This window comes from Syngnathus floridae, chromosome 10 (assembly GCF_059516105.1).
Source record: "Syngnathus floridae isolate MCC-2025c chromosome 10, RoL_Sflo_1.0, whole genome shotgun sequence".
NCBI lineage: Eukaryota > Metazoa > Chordata > Actinopteri > Syngnathiformes > Syngnathidae > Syngnathus > Syngnathus floridae.
Genome location: NC_142422.1, coordinates 13,451,886 through 13,470,059, shown reverse-complemented (window position 1 = coordinate 13,470,059; position 18,174 = coordinate 13,451,886). Strand labels below are relative to the sequence as shown.

The 18,174-nt window shown below is 46.3% G+C and overlaps 1 protein-coding gene across 1 annotated transcript in view; it reads left to right on the top strand.

Annotated features, from left to right (window-relative positions):
* The window catches only part of LOC148392609 (nectin-2), a 74,041-nt gene extending 57,664 nt beyond the window's left edge, over positions 1–16,377 (top strand). Inside the window, exons 7-10 of the mRNA XM_088386704.1 lie at positions 14,402–14,537; positions 14,603–14,663; positions 14,954–15,037; positions 15,372–16,377. Coding sequence (XP_088242830.1) covers positions 14,402–14,537; positions 14,603–14,663; positions 14,954–15,037; positions 15,372–15,584 — 494 coding nt within the window. The 3' untranslated portion in view covers positions 15,585–16,377. The remainder of the gene's footprint in view (positions 1–14,401; positions 14,538–14,602; positions 14,664–14,953; positions 15,038–15,371) is intronic.
* Positions 16,378–18,174: the final 1,797 nt, after the last annotated feature.

Below are 18,174 nucleotides of genomic sequence, written 5' to 3'. Positions count from 1 at the left end.
CCTCGTGCGTCAGCGCTTATCACGCGGCTCGTCCGCGCACATCAAACACCGTCAGGAGGAAGAACCCCGGCGGCATCAAGAACGAAGAGGCATCTTATGAAGCGGCTTCTCGTGGCCACTGATCTCATTTTTCCGCATGCTGTCTTGGCTCCGTCATGCAAGCTACAACGTTGCCAAATCTGCACCCCTTCTCTCGGAACACGCTCGCCCGTTAGCGCGTGTGTGTGCGTACGTGCGCTTGCGTGCAAGCGTGTGGGCGTGTGCGTGTGTGTGTATACGTGTGCGTACGTGCGGCGCACATGTTTAGGCGTGCTGAATGCGGTGAGGGCAATCGATACCGTTTTCACCCAAGAATACGTTGGGAAAAGATTGGAGCTCAATTTGGAGCCTCAATGAAAGGCGACATGACACAAACGCTTGTGTGTGCAAGCCAAATTGCCTCTGTCAAGATAAACGGCCCTGCAATTTAAAGAAAGTTAGTCTGTTGATACTGGCTGGCCACAGTGGACTGGAGACTCCGTCTAAGTCAGGGGTTCTTAACGTTGACGTTGCAAACCGCTTCTTTGGAATTTCCCCCGCGTTTCCTTCACGTTTCTCAGCCGCCTTTCTTCCCTGTTTGACATCATCCACCTTTCTTGTTTCCTCTCTTTTGTTGCTCTGATGTTTCCTCTGAGCTCCTGTCACGTTTCCTTCCTGCTTCCTCCATGTTGACATGTGAAGTGTAATAAGTAGAACCCCACTAGTTTCATATGCGCCTTCACCGAACCCCTCGTTAGTGAAAATTTATTTTTTTTAAATTCAAGACATAAATGTTTTTTACTAATGTACAAAATGAGCTGTGCATGAACATCACCTTGTTCAAAAAACAAAACCAACACAATGCATGAACTCGCAACAAATTACATACTGGCAAATCAGATAAAACAGGTTTGTTCGGACCTCCTCAGTGGGGGCTTTGTCGAACCCCTGAGACCGACTCACCGAACCCCTAGGGTTCGATCGAACCCAGGTTAAGAACCACTGGTCTAAGTCCTTTTTGAAGGACTTGTGTAGCGAAAATAAGCAAAGCACATCGGAAAAAGCGTTTTTCAATTTACCTGAGCCTCTGTTGGAAGTGATGCTGGCTAAAGTGAATGAAGGCTAAAGTCTGGTGACATCATCTATCTAACTTGCAAAAAGCTAAATAAAAAGCAGTGCCAGGAAGTATCCCAGCATCTGAGCTGAACTACTGCCGCCTCGCGTGTAAAATTGGTGTTGATGTTTAATGCCCCTGTAGCATGAGCGCTAAACACAGAAAATGGCATGATGCGATTTTGTCTTTTTTCTTCCGCCCACTGCTGATAAGCACGCACACGGTAAACACACGCACACACACAGCAAACACATGCACGCACACACACTCACACACACGCACGCATGTGTGTACAAAAGTCATTATTAGAGGTTTTGCACGCTCAGCAGTCAGGCAGTCATGCTCCACTCGGAGGAGTCAGCTTAAGGGGTCGTCGCCGCTCCCCGAGGAGACACTAAACACTGGCAGCTGCTTCAATCCACCCGCCAAGCTTTCTTAAGTCTGCAGCGCACACTCGCTACCATTTTTAATAAGGCTGCGAGCGAAAACGCGGAACAGGGGTGGGAAGGCACCAAATAAGACAGAAGGGATCGACAACAAGAAGGCCGGATTTGGAGAGCAAGAGAAAGGAGGCAAAAATACGACATTTGCATTGATTTCTATGGCCTCCGATTCTGATTTGCCTGGAAAAGGCACACACATGTCAGAGATGGACAGGCACGCAGGCACACGCACACACAGAAGAGACGAGCCCCGATACAGAAAGGCTTACAAAAAAGCATTTGTTGATTCGAAAAAAGGTGGATGTCGTGAAGAGCGGCGCTTTGAGATCAATTCAGTCCAAGATCAAGCTGTCACTAAAACACACTTCTTTCAAATCATCTTTCCCCATTGAAATTAATAGAAATGACAAGGATTGGTTCTAGTGTCAATAAAAAAATTCTGATAGGAATAATGGCACTCCGTGCTAAATACGTACTTAGGTTAAAGACATAATTACATTGGATGTAAAGAATTAAATTGAGGTTTTGCGATGTTATTTTGCTTCCCATCAGTAGACGTGCTGCAGTACATATAACACACGAATGGATATACGTACACGGGGGTCGCAGGTGATCAGCCCAACGATGAGTATGCTTAACTCAAGTTTTTAGCTCCTGACTGGAAAAGAAGCGAGAAATACAAAAGCCAGACCGACTGCACATTTCATCCGATACATGGTGTGTTAGCTAGATGAGCGTAGTCCCCTCGAGCTCCGCCGTGCAAGACCCAGCTTGGGGAGCATCAAGTAGGTGCCTGTGATCCCACACTTGGGCATCAAAGGGGCCGACCGGGCACTGAATCAACTGATGTCTGCGCGAGCGCACGGGGAACCTGATTAGATGGACATTTGCGGCCCGCGTCGGGCATCAAAAGGTATTGACTTGCGTATGCGCCGATGGCCCTAAATGGCAGATCCGGCCTTAATGTCAGCTTTTAGAGTTGGATTGTGGCCGCAGTTATCAAATCAACTCAAATGAAATGAAATAAAGTCGCTCATCTTGCTTTAATGACGAAGATGGACGACATACTCAGCTCCCACTCCAAGCAACAAACACAAGACTGTGTCCCGCATCGTGGTGCTTATGCATACACCTAAAGATTGTTTCAATGTCATCGTCCAACAAAGTGCTTCGACACCACTGACTGGGACTTGTTTAAGCAGGCAGCCACCTACAACGCTTGGACGGACATAGAGGAGTATACTGACTCTGTTACCTCTTACATCACGAAGTGCATCGATGATGTGACTTGCTCGAAATCCGTCGTCACTCGCGCGAACTGGAAGCCGTGGCTGACGGGGGCTGTCCTCAGACTGTTGAGGGCCAGGGACAAGGCTTTCAGAGCGGGGGATGAGGCTGGCTTGAGGACAGCGAGGGCCGACCTGTCCCGGGGCATCAAAGAAGCGAAGAAGGCGTTCTCGTGCAAGGTCTCCACCCACTTCAAGGACAGCAAGGACGCACGTAGCCTTTGGCGGGGCATTCAGACCATCACGGACTACAAGCCCGCGCCGAGGAGCTGTGAGGGCGACGTCCGTCTGCTGAACGATCTGAACCGCTTCTTTGCTCGCTTCGACGCCCAGAATAGCACTTGCCCGCTGAAGACCACTCCCCCTCCACACGAGCAGCCCCTGCGCCTCTCTGCCGACGGTGTGAGGAGGGCGCTTGCCGCTATTGACACCCGTAAGGCGGCGGGCCCTGACAACATCCCGGGTCGAGCGCTGAAGGACTGCGCTGGGGAGCTGTCGGGTGTCTTCACGGACATCTTTAACGTTTCCCTGCAGCAGGCCATCGTCCCCTCGTGTTTCAAGGCTGCCACCATCGTTCCTGTGCCGAAGAAACCTGCACCGTCCTCCTTCAATGACTACCGCCCCGTGGCGCTGACGCCCATCATCATGAAGTGCTTTGAGCGGCTTGTCATGGAGCACATCAAGTCCGTTCTCCCCCCCACCCTTGACCCTTTCCAGTTTGCGTACCGTGCCAAGCGGTCCTCTGAGGATGCCATCTGCTCTGCCCTCCACTCGGCCCTCACCCACCTGGAGAGAAAGGACTCATATGTGAGGTTGCTGTTTGTGGACTTCAGCTCTGCCTTCAACACCATTGTGCCGCAGCGACTCATCTGCAAACTCGACGAGCTGGGCCTCAGTACCTCCCTCTGCAACTGGCTACTGGACTTCCTCTGTCAGAGGCCTCAGGTGGTGCGTGTTGGCGACAAAATCTCCGCCAGCATCACGCTGAGCACGGGGGCCCCCCAGGGCTGCGTGCTCAGTCCATTGCTCTTCACCCTGCTGACGCATGACTGCACTGCGACCTACAGCGACAACCGCATAGTGAAGTTTGCTGACGACACGACTCTGGTGGGTCTCATCACGAAGGGCGACGAGACTCGGTACAGGTCGGAAGTTGACCTTCTGACCACGTGGTGCAGGGACAACAACCTCCTGCTGAACGTCAATAAGAACAAGGAAATCATTGTTGACTTCCGGAAGGGTCACACAACACACCTGCCGCTGATCATCGACGGTGCTGTGGTGGAGAGGGTGAGCTGCACCAAGTTCCTGGGGGTGCACATCAGTGAGGACCTCTCCTGGTCCGCAAACACCTCGTCACTGGCAAGGAAAGCTCAGCGCCGCCTGTACTTCCTGCGGAAGCTCAGGCGTGCATGTGCTCCTCAGGCAGTCCTGTCTACATTCTACCGTGGCACCATTGAGAGCGTCCTCGCCAGTTGCATCGCTGTCTGGGGTGGTAACTGCACTGAACAGAACTTGAAGGCCCTGCAGCGCATAGTGAATACGGCTGGTAAGATTATTGGTGCTTCGCTCCCCTCCCTGAAGGACATTTACACCTCCCATCTCGCCCGCAAGGCAACCTCGATTGCCAGAGATGTGAGTCACCCGGCTCACTCTTTGTTTGACCTTCTGCCCTCTGGGAAGAGGTACAGGAGCCTGCGCTCCCGCACCACCAGACTCGGCAACAGCTTCTTTCTCCAGGCTGTTAGGGCCCTGAACTCGCTACCCCCTTCTGCGTAGCGTGCGGCACTGTTGCGCTATTTTCGGGAATGTCTGCTGTACGCGCACTTGCTCCTTTTTTTTTGCTCCTCTTATTTATTTATTTATTTATTTATTTGTTGTGTTATTTATTCTTTATTTATTCAGCACGCTTTTGTTATACTTGTTTACTTGTTTGTCTGTTGTGAGCCATGTCTTGTCACCGTGGGATAGGGGGGAACAAAATTTCGGTTTCTTTGTGTGTCTTTGGCATGTGGAGAAATTGACAATAAAGCTGACTTTGACTTTGACTTTGACTTTGAAAGTCCGCAAGTTTGCAGTGAGACCGTTTTGTGTTATCAAGTGAGGACGCGTGTACACTTGCTCAGGTGTGACTGAGGATCGTTAAGAAATTTGACATTTCCACATTGAATCCTGCCAGCAGAGAAAGCCTTCTTATCCCTGACCGCTCGCCTTTGCGACTCCCGCTAAAGTGGGTTGCATCACGCCGTCAGCGGATCATTGACAGCTCTTTCAAGAACGTGCTCGTGTTTACTGTATTTTCTTAGCACTTAAAGATGCAAATTAAAGTGCCCTGGCACTGGTATGTTCCCTCGGTTCTAATCTCTCGTGTGGGATTACGGTTCATGCTAGCTAGCGGAAGTAGGCTAAATGAGCTAACTCTTGTGCATAAAATGTACTCCGTCTCTAGAGTCGAAAGAACAGCTCCTGTGTGTTTTCTAGTTCAGGCTGTGAAAGCAGATTGTTGAGAAAAGAAATACTCAAGTCAACTTCATCACCGTATCCAAGTATTTGTGCATCGTTATTGCCCATCAGCCAATGAGCTCATTAGTCGTTTGCTGTCAGGAGACTTTCCTTGTGCCGCCCATGCACTTTTTCTACTGTCGCTTTGCCTCCCACGCGTCTCTCTCACATCCTCATCTCCTCTCTGGTTTCTTCCTCAGACACAATGACTAACTGTTGCTGTATTCCACAAAATTGAGAAATGTCATGCCTCCGACTCAGGGGAGGCAAAAATGCAGCGCAATTCTGCTCACAATAGTCACTCTGCACTGAAGGCCATGACTAAATCATGGATGCGGCCTATCAGCCATTTATTGATGGTAATAATAATAATAATAATAATAATAATAATAATAATAAATTATATTTATAGTGCACCTTACATTTTTAAAAAAAAATCTCAAAGTGCTACAGAAAATGCCTTTTTAAAAAGAAACGTCTTAAGACCGTTTTTAAAAGTGTCAACCGACTGCGGTGCTCTCACAAGTGGACTGGTAGGGCATTCCACAATGTGGGTGAGACAGAGCAGAAAGCCCAATCTCCCATGGAACGGAGGTTAGTTTTGGGGGTTTTGAGGAGGTAGGTGTTAAATGAGCGGAGATTCCGTGTGGAAGACTGGAGAGTGATTAGTTCCTTAAGGTGCGTTGCTATGGATGCATTGATGGGTCAGCAGAGAGATTTTATATTCAGTCCGAGAGGAAATGGGAAGCCAGTGTAGTGACTGGAGGATAGGTGTGATGTGGTCGTGTTTGGTGTACATACACAAGCTTGCATTCCAGCCGCAGTGTCGTTGCAAGGTTGCAGTTATTTTCCCTCTTTTGACATCCTGACATGATTTTCCCTCTTTTGACGTCCTGACATGGAAATGTGCTCGGGGTGCCCGTGTCGCCTTGCGAGGGCGTTTGAGCTTGGCCAAGTGCTGACTAACGAGGGGAGAGGTGGGAGGCTAGGTAGACGCAGCAGCTACTCCTCACTGGCTACATGGAGCCCTTAAGGCTGAGCGGCTAGAAAAACAGGTTAGCGATCAGAGCCGAGCCACTAAGGGCGCCAATGCAGCCGGTGAGCATAGAAAACACGCCCCGCAATTTCATGCACTGCCGTGACGGACAAATACTGTAACAGCCTACTTATTACCTTAAAGACATTCTGAAATTGGCTACTGGTTTTAATGTTAGCACTTTACAAAAGCAACAGCAAATATCACATCAAACATTGGCAATAATCCAAAGATAACAACTATTCCTCCATATAGAGGTACAGTGTCCGCCCTGAGACTGGAAGGTTGTGGGTTCAAACCCCGGCCGGGTCATACCAAAGACTATAAAAATGGGACCCATTGCCTCCTTGCTTGGCACTCAGCATCAAGGGTTGAAATTGTGGGGTTAGATCGCCAAATGATTCCCGAGCGCGGCACCGCTGTTGCTCACTGCTCCCCTCTCCCCCAGAAGATAGATCAAAATCACACGGGGATGGGTTAAATGCAGAGGACAAATTTCACCACACCCAGATGTGTGCGTGACGATCATTGGGACTTTAACTTTAATATCGGCATTATGGCTCAAACAAGGGATGCTAGGGAGGCTGGCTACTTGCTCCTTGCTGTTGTGCGTGATTTCCATCTGGCACTTTGGATGAAACCTCAAAGTCATACTGCAAAAAGGGGTTTAGAAGCTTTTCTCTTAGCCTAGTCTTTGTACTCGTACTGAAAAAACAAGAACCGACAGTGAGTGACAAATACTCTTCAAGTATGTGCAATCTTTGTCTTGACACAATTGAAAGCAGCGAGGCCTGATAGTGCATTATTTATCCCAAAAAATGCATGTTTGGATTATGCTGTAGCCTTGGACCAATGACAGTGTCGATTTTCTTTTGTTTCTCGTGGTGTATACTAAACTCCTCCCGAGTCTGCGTCTAGAAGAATAAATCAATCTTCTTCCTTAACCCGTTCTTATCATGTTTCATCTTTGGGGCTGTGCGGAGAGGTTGTCTTGGTGTATGTCAAATCCTATTGTAGACGTATTCTGCAATCTTCTTTCCGTATCATTTCACAAAGCTGACTCTTGTCATGAAAACTAATAGAAGTCAAGTTTTGTGCCTAGGTAATTATTTTTAAGCACAAAACAATCCCATTGTTATTAGTAAAACAGTTAGGAAGACTGTTGAACTGAAATTCCAATCATGATTTCCAATATGGCATCGTCTGTTGCATCTTTGAATGAAGGACATGCACCAGCAGCGCTAATGCTAAAGTCAATGTAAAATCCCACTGACATGCTAATGAGAAATTAGCATTGACTTCAGAAGTTATATTCCCTCAATGTATTCCTTCTTGCCAAGCAGCCATCACGCGTGCCAACCTTGTGCTACAACGACCCATCCTTTGTGTCCTCTAGTGGCTATGTTTGACTCATGCGACTGCTCACCCGCTCTTTTTTCCTCCCTTTCTTTTTCTTACTGTCTTTTTTTTTAGTTTGTTTACAGCCACGTAAAGTGGACTGTAAATATCGACAGGCAGACGATAGACAGAGGCACTTGGCGACCTTGTCAGAAAATGAGAGAGAGAGAGAGGGGGGGGGGGTGAGGGGGGGGGGCTTCTCTCAAGGCAACCAAGTGTGCTGATGCACTGTGGCAGGCAACACACTGTCTTCTCAACAACACGTACAAATGAAAAGTGTCTCCCCATTACCACCACGCGGCTTAAATTTTTTTTTCACAATGCCCTCCTCGTTATGCAGGCGGACGTGAGCCGGGCACAGTGTCGTCGTATGAGCGAATTTCAAAGGCGTGTCATTGCAGCCGATGAGAAGTTGGCGGTGTGGCCGACATCACGCAAAAGACTCGCTCCGTGTCAAAGTATACCTTTTGATTTATCTTTGGCTGTTTGCAACACACAAAATATGGTAGATTTTCATCAAAATTGATTAAAAAGGAAAAACAAGATGAACTTAGTAAAACTATGGTAGATTTTGTAGCTGCCAAGACCTCAGTGCACCTGCCTTGAGGTGAAAGGGCAGGGCCAGTGGCCCGCGTTTCAAGAAACAAGTTTTAAAGCACGGTGTAGGGCAAGGGTTACAAATCGTGGTTTTTAAACTCGCCCCAAGATTTCCAACTTGAATCGGAGCTTGGAAGGTGACGCAGAGTAAGCTGGAGTTGTTCCTCCACTTTTGTTGAAAATCCGAATGCAAGAAAGGCGAGGTGAGTGCGGCGATCTGCACTGCGGCACGCGTATCGATTGTGAATAATTTAGGCGCATGTGCTGCTGTCGACATGGCTGCTCGTGAGTAGTTCTGGAGAGCCTGCGCCTGTTTTCTGTATTCTGTTTTTTTTTATGCTCCGCACACAGACTATATGTTCCGCGTTGTTGGCCTCGCCTGGAGAGATTGGCAAAGGCTTGTGGCCAGTTAACCTGGCTGCCACTCTCGCAATAGGATTCCTCTTAGTGAGCAATGAGATTACGCGCACTGTTCTTTGACTTAATCTTCTTCCAAGGCCATCAGTTTATTCTGCCCTAATCTCATCTCATCTGCGGGTGCTGTGCTGCTCGCGCGCACGCCTCTCGCACCAACCCGGGCCATGCGCTTTCGCTCTTCAAGCCCCGTCCAATGAATCCAGGTGGACTTTGAAACAAAAATGAGAATGGGAAAGCGTCCTTAGTAACAACTCCGTGTTTGAGAAGGCGTCCAGAGTCACAACAATCTCATCCGGAAGAGACCAAATGCTTCCTTCCATCTGCTGGCTCTAATTATTTCCATTTTTATACTTTCCAATCTTAATCATCAAACCAGAGCTGCCCGAGACTCGTGTCTGCCCATTCCCATGAAAAACAAAAATGGAGTTGACGAAAAAAAAAAACATTCATCTCTGTCATGGTTCTTTGAGAATCGTTTGCTGGCATGTAAATTTGTGAATCAAATGGAGGCAATTTTAAAAGAGAATATGAAATCAAGCAAATGTTTGCCCCTTCTGAATGATGTCGGTGATGATCAAACGCGGCGGGCTCTTTCTAATTTAACAGATGCTGATTGTGCGGGTAGGGGATATATGTACACCAGGCCAGACGATGACGGCCACGTGCCCGCTCCGGCTTGACCCGTCCCACCCGAGGTGTCCCTTTTAAAAAGTCAAGCCAACCCATTAGCAATTGATCTTAGCTACAGTGGGATTGCCCCATTGAGCTCCTAATCTCTTAAACCAAAACCAGCCGCGTTATCCAGCCAAAGGTTTTCTGCCATGGATGTGCAGTGAGCACTTTATATATGTATGCGTGGAGGAGGTCAGAGAGGCTAATCAAAATGGTCTTATCGCAACAGATAAAAGATGGGCGTGCACAGATTTTGGCCCAGCAAACAAGAAAAATCCCAAAATATTGCGACACGCCAGAGGTGGGGGTGAGGTCGGGTTTGGCTGTAGCTTGGCTCATGGCTGGTCTAGCCCAATGCGTTTACCGTAATCTCGCCCAATCGTCACGGGATCCAGCAGTGATGGAAGATCTTTGTCTTGCTGTTTCCTAATTTTCATGCCTTCGAGTGTGTGAGCCGTTGTGGCGAGCGAACAGGCAGCTGTGAGTTTGTGTGTGTGTGTGTGTGTGTGTGTGTGTGTGTGTGTGTGTGTGTGTGTGTGTGTGTGTGTGTGTGTGTGTGTGTGTGTGTGTGTGTGTGCGCGCGCGCGTGCGTGCGTGCGTGCGTGCGTGCGTGCGTGTGTGTGTGGGGTGCGCTTATCTGGAGCCAGTGAAGCCAGCCTCTTAATCACAGGCTTCATCTGGCTTGCCTCTGCATCACCCACCCCCGAAACACACACACACAATGGCATTTGTTCTCCAGAATTCCACTCTTGACTCATCATTCAATGAATCCCTCTCAGGCTGAGTGTTCCATCATCGCTCCAACTTTGAAGGCATCCAACTTATCTGTCCACTGTCATAGTTTGGGAGCAGAGTAGAAGTACAAAAGTAGAAGAGAACTAATAGGAAAACCCCAACACAACCATCTCTCATTTTACAGCGGCCTTAACCCTGTAAGACCCAGACATGGTAAAACGTAAAAAAAATAAAATAAACCTTTCATATAGTGTTGTTAGAGCCCATTGGGCACCATAATGTAGTGTTTGCAAATTTGTCATGTTTTGGTAAGGTTTTATGGACACATTGTAACGTTGCAACGTTGGGTGAGATGGGTAGCAGAATTTCCTGGAGGCCTCGTGTGGTCCTACTCATTGTCTAGTCAAGGTAAACTTATTTGCTCCTGTGTTAGACAGCTAAGTTCATTTACACAGTATGTAACCTGAATAATGACAACTTTTATCATATTTTTTGTGTTTTTATTTTTTATAAAGCAAAATAAAAACAGGATTACATGCGGAATGCAAGCAGGCTAGATACACTGACTTGTAAGTCACACTCCGTATACTAGGTCCATGCAGAATCAAGGCTAACACTACTTCAAATATCAAGCCACTTCATCTTCTTCTTCTTCCTTCATTAGCAGTGATAATCCCAGAAACAGTTCCTGTCGTCCAAGAAGCAAAGACGGACATCACACTTGTAGCACTGTGTGACGGTGTATCCTGAGGGTCTGCAGCGCCCTCGCTTCTTCGTCTTCATTGGGAAATGACCAAGAAGGTGCTTACGCACATCTGATGGTGGGTGTGGACATGTTTTCTTGGGTGGGACACTGGTTGGATTCTCGTTACCAGAGGATGGTCTCTTCTGAGCAGTCAAAGGGCCTGCTGTCACAGTGTGTGTCACTGAGCTGCCACTGCCTGCAGATGGCCGTCCCCTCTTTGGAGTCTTGATTGTGTCCTTCAGAATGAGAGAGGATGCTAGCTATGCCTGGAACAGTCTCAGACCCCGAGAGCCTTGCAGTCCCGCTTGTAGATGAGCCAGGCGTTGACCAAAGCAAGGGTGATGGTGTACCATCAGATGCATATGTACCAGTGGCAAAATTTCACGGGGAACTTGTATTTGGCTGTGAATGAATCCAGCAAATACACACCTCCCATGTATTTGTTGTAGATGCCCACGATGTGAGGCCTTTCAACTTCTCTGTAGGTCTTGTTGACTTTGTCCCAGCGTTGGATCTTCTCCACAGGCTCAGTTCCAGCAAAGGACGGCACAAGTGTGACTGCTCGGTTGGCATACCATTTGACGGCAGAGATGTTGTGTTTCACCTCCACTCTGTGGTCAAAGGGCCCTCTGCCCTTCTTCTTCAAACTCTTGTCGTCTTCAAGGTTGCAGTTGGGTAGGCACACCTGCCCGGCTGTTCCGACGTAATGTATTCCTCGATCAAGGAGCTTCTCTACCAGTGGAACAGAGGTGAAGAAGTTGTCTGCATAGACCTTGTAGTTGTGACCTTCTGGCAGTGTTGAAGCTAGCACAACATCACCAGACAAGCCAAGTTCTGATTTGGCTTGCAGTCCATTGTTGCTTCCTTGGTAGACATCAGAGTCACACATCACGCCAGAGACTCCAGTTCTCACCCATACTTTGAAGCCCCATGGGTGTGTCTTGCTTCGCATGTACTGTTTGATGATGCTGAATCACCCCTTGAAAGGAATCATCATCTCATCCACAGAGTTGTGCTCTTCTGGTATAACCTGCAGGCAGTTCTCTCTGAATGAATCAAGCCAAGGTCTGATCTTCCAAAGTTTGTTTTTCTTTTCAGTCTCTGGTACTGTCAAGTTGTTGACGAAATGTAAGGCTGTCAACAAAGACTGGAATCTGGACAAAGAGGTTAATAAACTGAGTTTACTTAGATTTATCCTCTACACCCTTGTTTACAAACATTGCAAATACACACAATGTGTAAATATATTAGAAGATAATATAAACTAGATCCATGCTGATTTACACTACACTAGGCAGGTCACAATTAGGGCCTTTTTTGCTACCACGCTCTCCCAGTGTTGCATATCTGCAACACATATACTACATGCAATAATTTACATTTGGGGTATATATTTAACAAAATAAGCATATGCACATGTTCTACACATTCTAATGATCACCCCAAAAAATATAAAAGCAGTTTACTTACTTTTGTTTGATTAATCCAGTCTAGTGTAACAAAGAGATGTGTTCTCACGCTGTCCGGCGAGGTGTGAGCTGAACAGCTTGTGGGTGGAGCTTAACTAACAATGTTCTAGCGGCTAGAATCTAGCCAATAGCAGAGATGAATAATGAACAATAGGACTACCTGACTCATGTTTATGTTTGTTAAGATTTTTAGTCATGCTGGTCTACAAATGTTCTATTTGAGGCAACTGGACTTCTTTGGACACAGTCTTTTTTTTTTCAGTCATTTGTTGGTCGTTTGGTCACTCACTCGGTTGGTTGGTTATCAGGGAGGGGATTCAGAACTTCTATGTGACCAGTTATCGAATCGAGGAATTCTAAGAGAGAAAAAAAACTGACCGTGGCATCCTGTGATGCTGGAGGTCATCAAAGTTGAAGTCTTCCTTGACATCCATGCGTCAAACAAACCGGCAGCATTTTCAACTTGCAATCCGCTATCATTTCTGATGTCCAGCCTCATCTCCACTTCCTATACCACAGCCACCTCCTCCTCTCCCCCTCTGGGCCTCATGGGAGCACGCAAGTGTATGGTTGAGTGACGGGTCAGAGCGTGGAGGACGGATAGGAAGGTATACATGTGTTGCTCCTTACATTGATCTGCCCAAAGGAGCACCGCTGACCTTTTCACTCGTTCATTTGGAATGTGAACTTGGTCCACAAACATCACGACTTGATTCGGTCCAAGTGCCGCGACGTTCTCCCCTTTTGTCGAGATGCACACGTACACATACACACACACACACACACACACAGAGGCGGGAGCCCCTGTCAGGCTTTTTCCCACCATAGAATGATACCTGGCGAGATGAAGGGGTGGGTGAAAAGGCATCCCGGCAGCCAAAATAGAGGCTGGTAGTTTGCTGATGGGGGGGGGGGGGGGGGGTAAATTGTTGCAATGAGGAGCAATCACACTGACATCCACAAAACAAATCCTCCACAGGGAGCATTTGGGCTCGATTTGAGGAAACACAGCACCGCCATGTGGATGGTGGCTGACACTACGCGTAATGAATAGACGTGAATGCGCTCGTATGCAAACTAACTGCTTCAATGATCGTCTTCCAACAGAACGTTTGCTTTTACATTGCTAAAGAGCGTGACAGACACTTAATAATGACATGTTGTGATTTTGAAATTTACATTTCATTTTTTGTATTTGCATAATATATTCTGTATTTGAAAATTCCAGCGTTAAAAGAAAATAATTGCATACATGTAAATTGCCGTTTTCATTCACCTTTTTTGTTGTTTTTTGTTTTGTTGTTATATATTGTTGTTATATTTACATATCTCGCCAAGATATGTAAATGGTTTTGCATAAACGTCAATGAAACCGTGCAAAATGTTTTGTGCTCATACAATCATTGAGGTCCACAAATAGCGTGTCTTAGGAACAAAGCACCTGAAACCACTTCACGCTTTTCAACCTGCATTATTAGAACAGAAATCTAATCAGACAAGCAGGAAAACAGCAAATCATCTCCTGCCAGTTTGCACTGACCCAGTCATCTTCATCAGGTCTTGTCTGCTCTTTAGTCAGAACCCCCTGGGAAGAAGGCTGCATCATGACTTCATGTCTTTACACTTGTATGCGCGTGCATGGTCGTTTTAGTGGAACCTAATGCACGCTGAAACCCATCAACTTTTCAATAAGAGTACGCTAATGAAGCACATTTTTATAGCTAGTCTACAAATGACATTTGATGTGTAACAAACGTGGAGATGACTTTTAATCATAAAAGCAGAGGGACAATTAAACACAGTGCCATATAAGCTACCCGGTTTAGGATACCGGCGCATAAACCCGATTCAACTTTGGCAGTCAGCGAACACTTGATCTGAAAAAAAAAAAGAGGCTTTAGAGATTCATGAATAAGCTCCCTCTGCATCCAAAATTAATCTCAATGAGCATTTTTCCACCCTTACTCAGGCACCCGGCTCCCCGAGAAAGGACCCACCACTGGCAGCATAATTGGCGCCATCATCGGCGTCATCCTCATTGTGGCCATCATCGGCACAGCCGTCGCCATGTATCGCAAGCATCGTGCTGGCAAGCTCAATGCAGAGTAAGTGCTTGACCAGCGCTTTCTGCGAGCTGCTTTCAAAGCAATCAGCGTGTCTTGTTTTGCAGTGGCCCGCCGAAGCACAAGCCCCCGCCGCCGAAGAAGAGCAACAACACCGCCATTAGGCCGGTGAGGCTTCCTTTGATTTCCTCTTGTTAGAGTCCAATGAGTATCATAAATTCAAATTTAATGACATGATTAGATGGACAAATTAGATGGACGAACATTGTGTCGTATGATTTGTTTTCAAAAATGACTGTGTGTGTGTGTGTGTGTGTGTGTGTGTGTGTGTGTGTGTGTGTGTGTGTGTGTGTGTGTGTGTGTGTGTGTGTGTGTGTGTGTGTGTGTGTGGGCGCGTGTGTGTGTGTGTGTGTACGTGTGTGCGTGTGTGCGTGTGTGCGTGTGTACGTGTGTGTCAGGTGACCGCCAATAATGCTGCAGATGCCGAAGAGCACCTCCTGTATAACCAGCAATACAGAACCCAGGATGCAGAGCCAGTCACAGTGAGAATAAAACTACATTCCTAACTCGGGCAACGCAAACTACAACCGAGATTTTTTTACAAGGACACATGCATCCTGCCGGGTGTCTCAACATGCTAACTTAGCTAGTTAGCGGTCAACCGCACCCATTTCCCGCAACAAGTCTTTTTGTCTCACACACATTTGGTCACAGTCACAGATAGAGTACTGGTGAATGTGCAGGCGGCAACCCCAAGTGGACAAAAATAATCCCTGAGCCTCACATGCATTTGTTGACTTTCATTGGACCTTAACTTTGCTGCCAGCTTGGAGTTGTTGGTTCCATTAGCGGTGACAGCTTTACCTCCTCTCGCAGGACCTGGATGCTTCCAACAATGAGGATGACAACAACGACGGTGAGGGGACGCGGGTGCATTACCACGCCGCCGCACCCTCCGGGTGGGACGATCCCGCCGACGCCGAAGCGCCGCCGTTCTACCAGCGCAGCGGGAATGAGCCGCACGACTACCGTCAGGGTCCCAACGTCGACCGTGGGGACAGCTTTGTGTCTTCTGCCATGTTTGTATAAGCGTATGCGCCGCTGTATGGGAATGCGCGTGCCTTTGTGGGAGTTGAGAATGTGAACTTTGGGCCTTTTTTTTGTCAATTTCACCACTTTGAGTCGGCAAAAGTACAAAATCTCATTTAGAAGTTTTTTTTACCGTAGATATCATAATTTATTCATGTTCCATCAGAGTGAACGAAACCACTGAAGATGATTGTTTTGTTTCTGTATGGTATCTGTTACGTCTGCTTTATTTTTTTGGAAGAACACAACTCTTAGTTTAACTCGCATCATGACCACACGGACGACAGGGTCCATCTGGATTGCAGCGTTGAAATCTGATACAGTCTCTTCCACTGTAGTGAAGGGTTAGATGTCTTTCTAAAGTCAACTGGCCTTGCTGAAGTACTGTTTAAATAGATAAATCATTTTAAATTTTTGAAGGAAAATCTCTTATTAGTTGGTCTCTGTGATTCAGAGGATTTGTTGATTCAATAAATGATAAAACCAAACAAATAACAAAACACTGCCACTGTGACATAAATATTTTTCTTTGTTTCACCACCCGGGCGGATTAAAATAAAAGCAAAACCTTTGTTGGGCAAGAGATGTCCCACTCACAGCATGAAACGAAATGCATGGATTGGCTGTTTTGGTTTTGCCGTTAATCAACAACTTTGGGTTACAGTTGCGCTACACAACCACTGTTGGGTTGAAAAAGACCCGTCTTCTGGAATTTGCTGAATTTAATTTGTGATTCCTGCTTTTTCATTCACTTGTGAAGTTGAACCATAAGTAAAGTCTGTTTACATACTAAGATCGTGTATTTTCAGTGTTGTGGTCTTAGTGTTGTTCATGTTAAACAACCACACTTGGAAGTAATAATTGTAATAGAAGAAGACGCATGCTATGCTAGCTGTAATGCTAACTTGATTACCAGGTTGTCATTATAAAAGTTAAAGTTCCAGCATTAATTTGAGGCTAGCTGGATTTAGAGGAAGAGAATATTAAACGCTACATTTTTGCATAATAACTTTTTAATAGCAGTAAATCTTCCAAACCTGTTCATAGTTTTATTAGAAATCATAGAGATGCTTGACTAGGCCAAATTATTTTGGACCTACTTGTAATTCTACCTTTTTCCAGCCGGTGGCAGTGTATATCTAAAACATGAAGCTTTGTCTCCCACGAAGAAAACCAAACGAGAACTATTAAAAATGATCGATTGGTGTGTTTTGTTTAAAATTTCTCAACGTCAACATACAAACGGACAGCAGATGTCTCTGTAAAAGGGCTTTACGCATAAGCTGAACATGGTTGCTCTTGGCTCGTCTGACTCATCCAGTTCTATCTTAAGATGCGCATCCTACGGCGACATGAAATTTTTAGACCAGTGTGATTCACTTCCTGCACTGAGACCATAAAGGAGGCTTGAATAAATTCTACATGTTCTCGGCCACATGTCTACCTGCAAACTAGGTATGGTCCCCCAAAACACACCATTCTTTTAGGAGAGAAATTGCCCTTTAGTCAATGAATAAAACCACAAATTAAGAGTGATAAAATAACACTGTCTGAAGTACCCAAGCCCAAACTTGAACAAAAGTTGGCCAGTGTGGTTTGGAGCAGCCGTTTTGGTCAAAATTCAAGGCTCGTCCATTGAGTAACTCCATGTGTTTGAGCAAACGAGCTCTGATTGGAAGCAGTTTTCCTACACAGATGGGCACTAAATTATATTAATAATTAAGGATGAAAACGGCAACACACTGACCGAGAATCAGGCAATTGTGGACAGATGGAGGAGGTACTGTGAGGGGATGTACGCACAAAATGATGCAGAAGAAGTATTGGACCAGATAGAACCAGAAACAGAACCACAACTACCACCACTCAGATCAGAAATCGCATGGGCTATCAAATCCCTTAAAGAAGGAAAAAGTCCTGGATGCGACAACATACAAGCAGAAATGTTGAAAGCAAGTGGAGAAGAAGGAGTAGAGGTATACCATAAATTGTGCACAAAGATATGGCAAAAAAAAAAACAGTGGCCGACTGACTGGAAAAGGGCAAAAAAGGGAGACTTACAATTGTGTTCCAACTACAGAACAATATCGCTTATCAGCCATGCAAGTAAAATACTAAAAGTTATCATGAAAAGACTGGAAAGTAAACTGGAAGAGGAAGTTAGCAAAACACAAGCAGGATTTAGAAAAAACAGAGGAACGAGAGACCACATTTTCAATCTACGAATGATGATTCAGAAACATCGGGAAGTGAATGTAAATCTTCATACATGCTTCATAGACTACTCAAAAGCCTTTGACTGTGTCAATCATAAAAAGCTCTGGCTAACTCTCCAGGAAATGAACTTCCATCCACATCTGATTAACTTGATTAAATCACTCTACAAGGGCCAACAATCAGCTGTACAACTCGAATGTGGAACAACAGAATGGTTCCCAGTAAAAAAGGGAGTGAGACAAGGGTGCATACTTTCACCACACCTATTTAGTCTTTACACTGAAGGAATCACGAGGGAAGTGGAACACGACCATAGGAGATGTGAATACAACAAAGCAAGAATGCAGGGGCTGACCATCAGAGACCTAAGGTA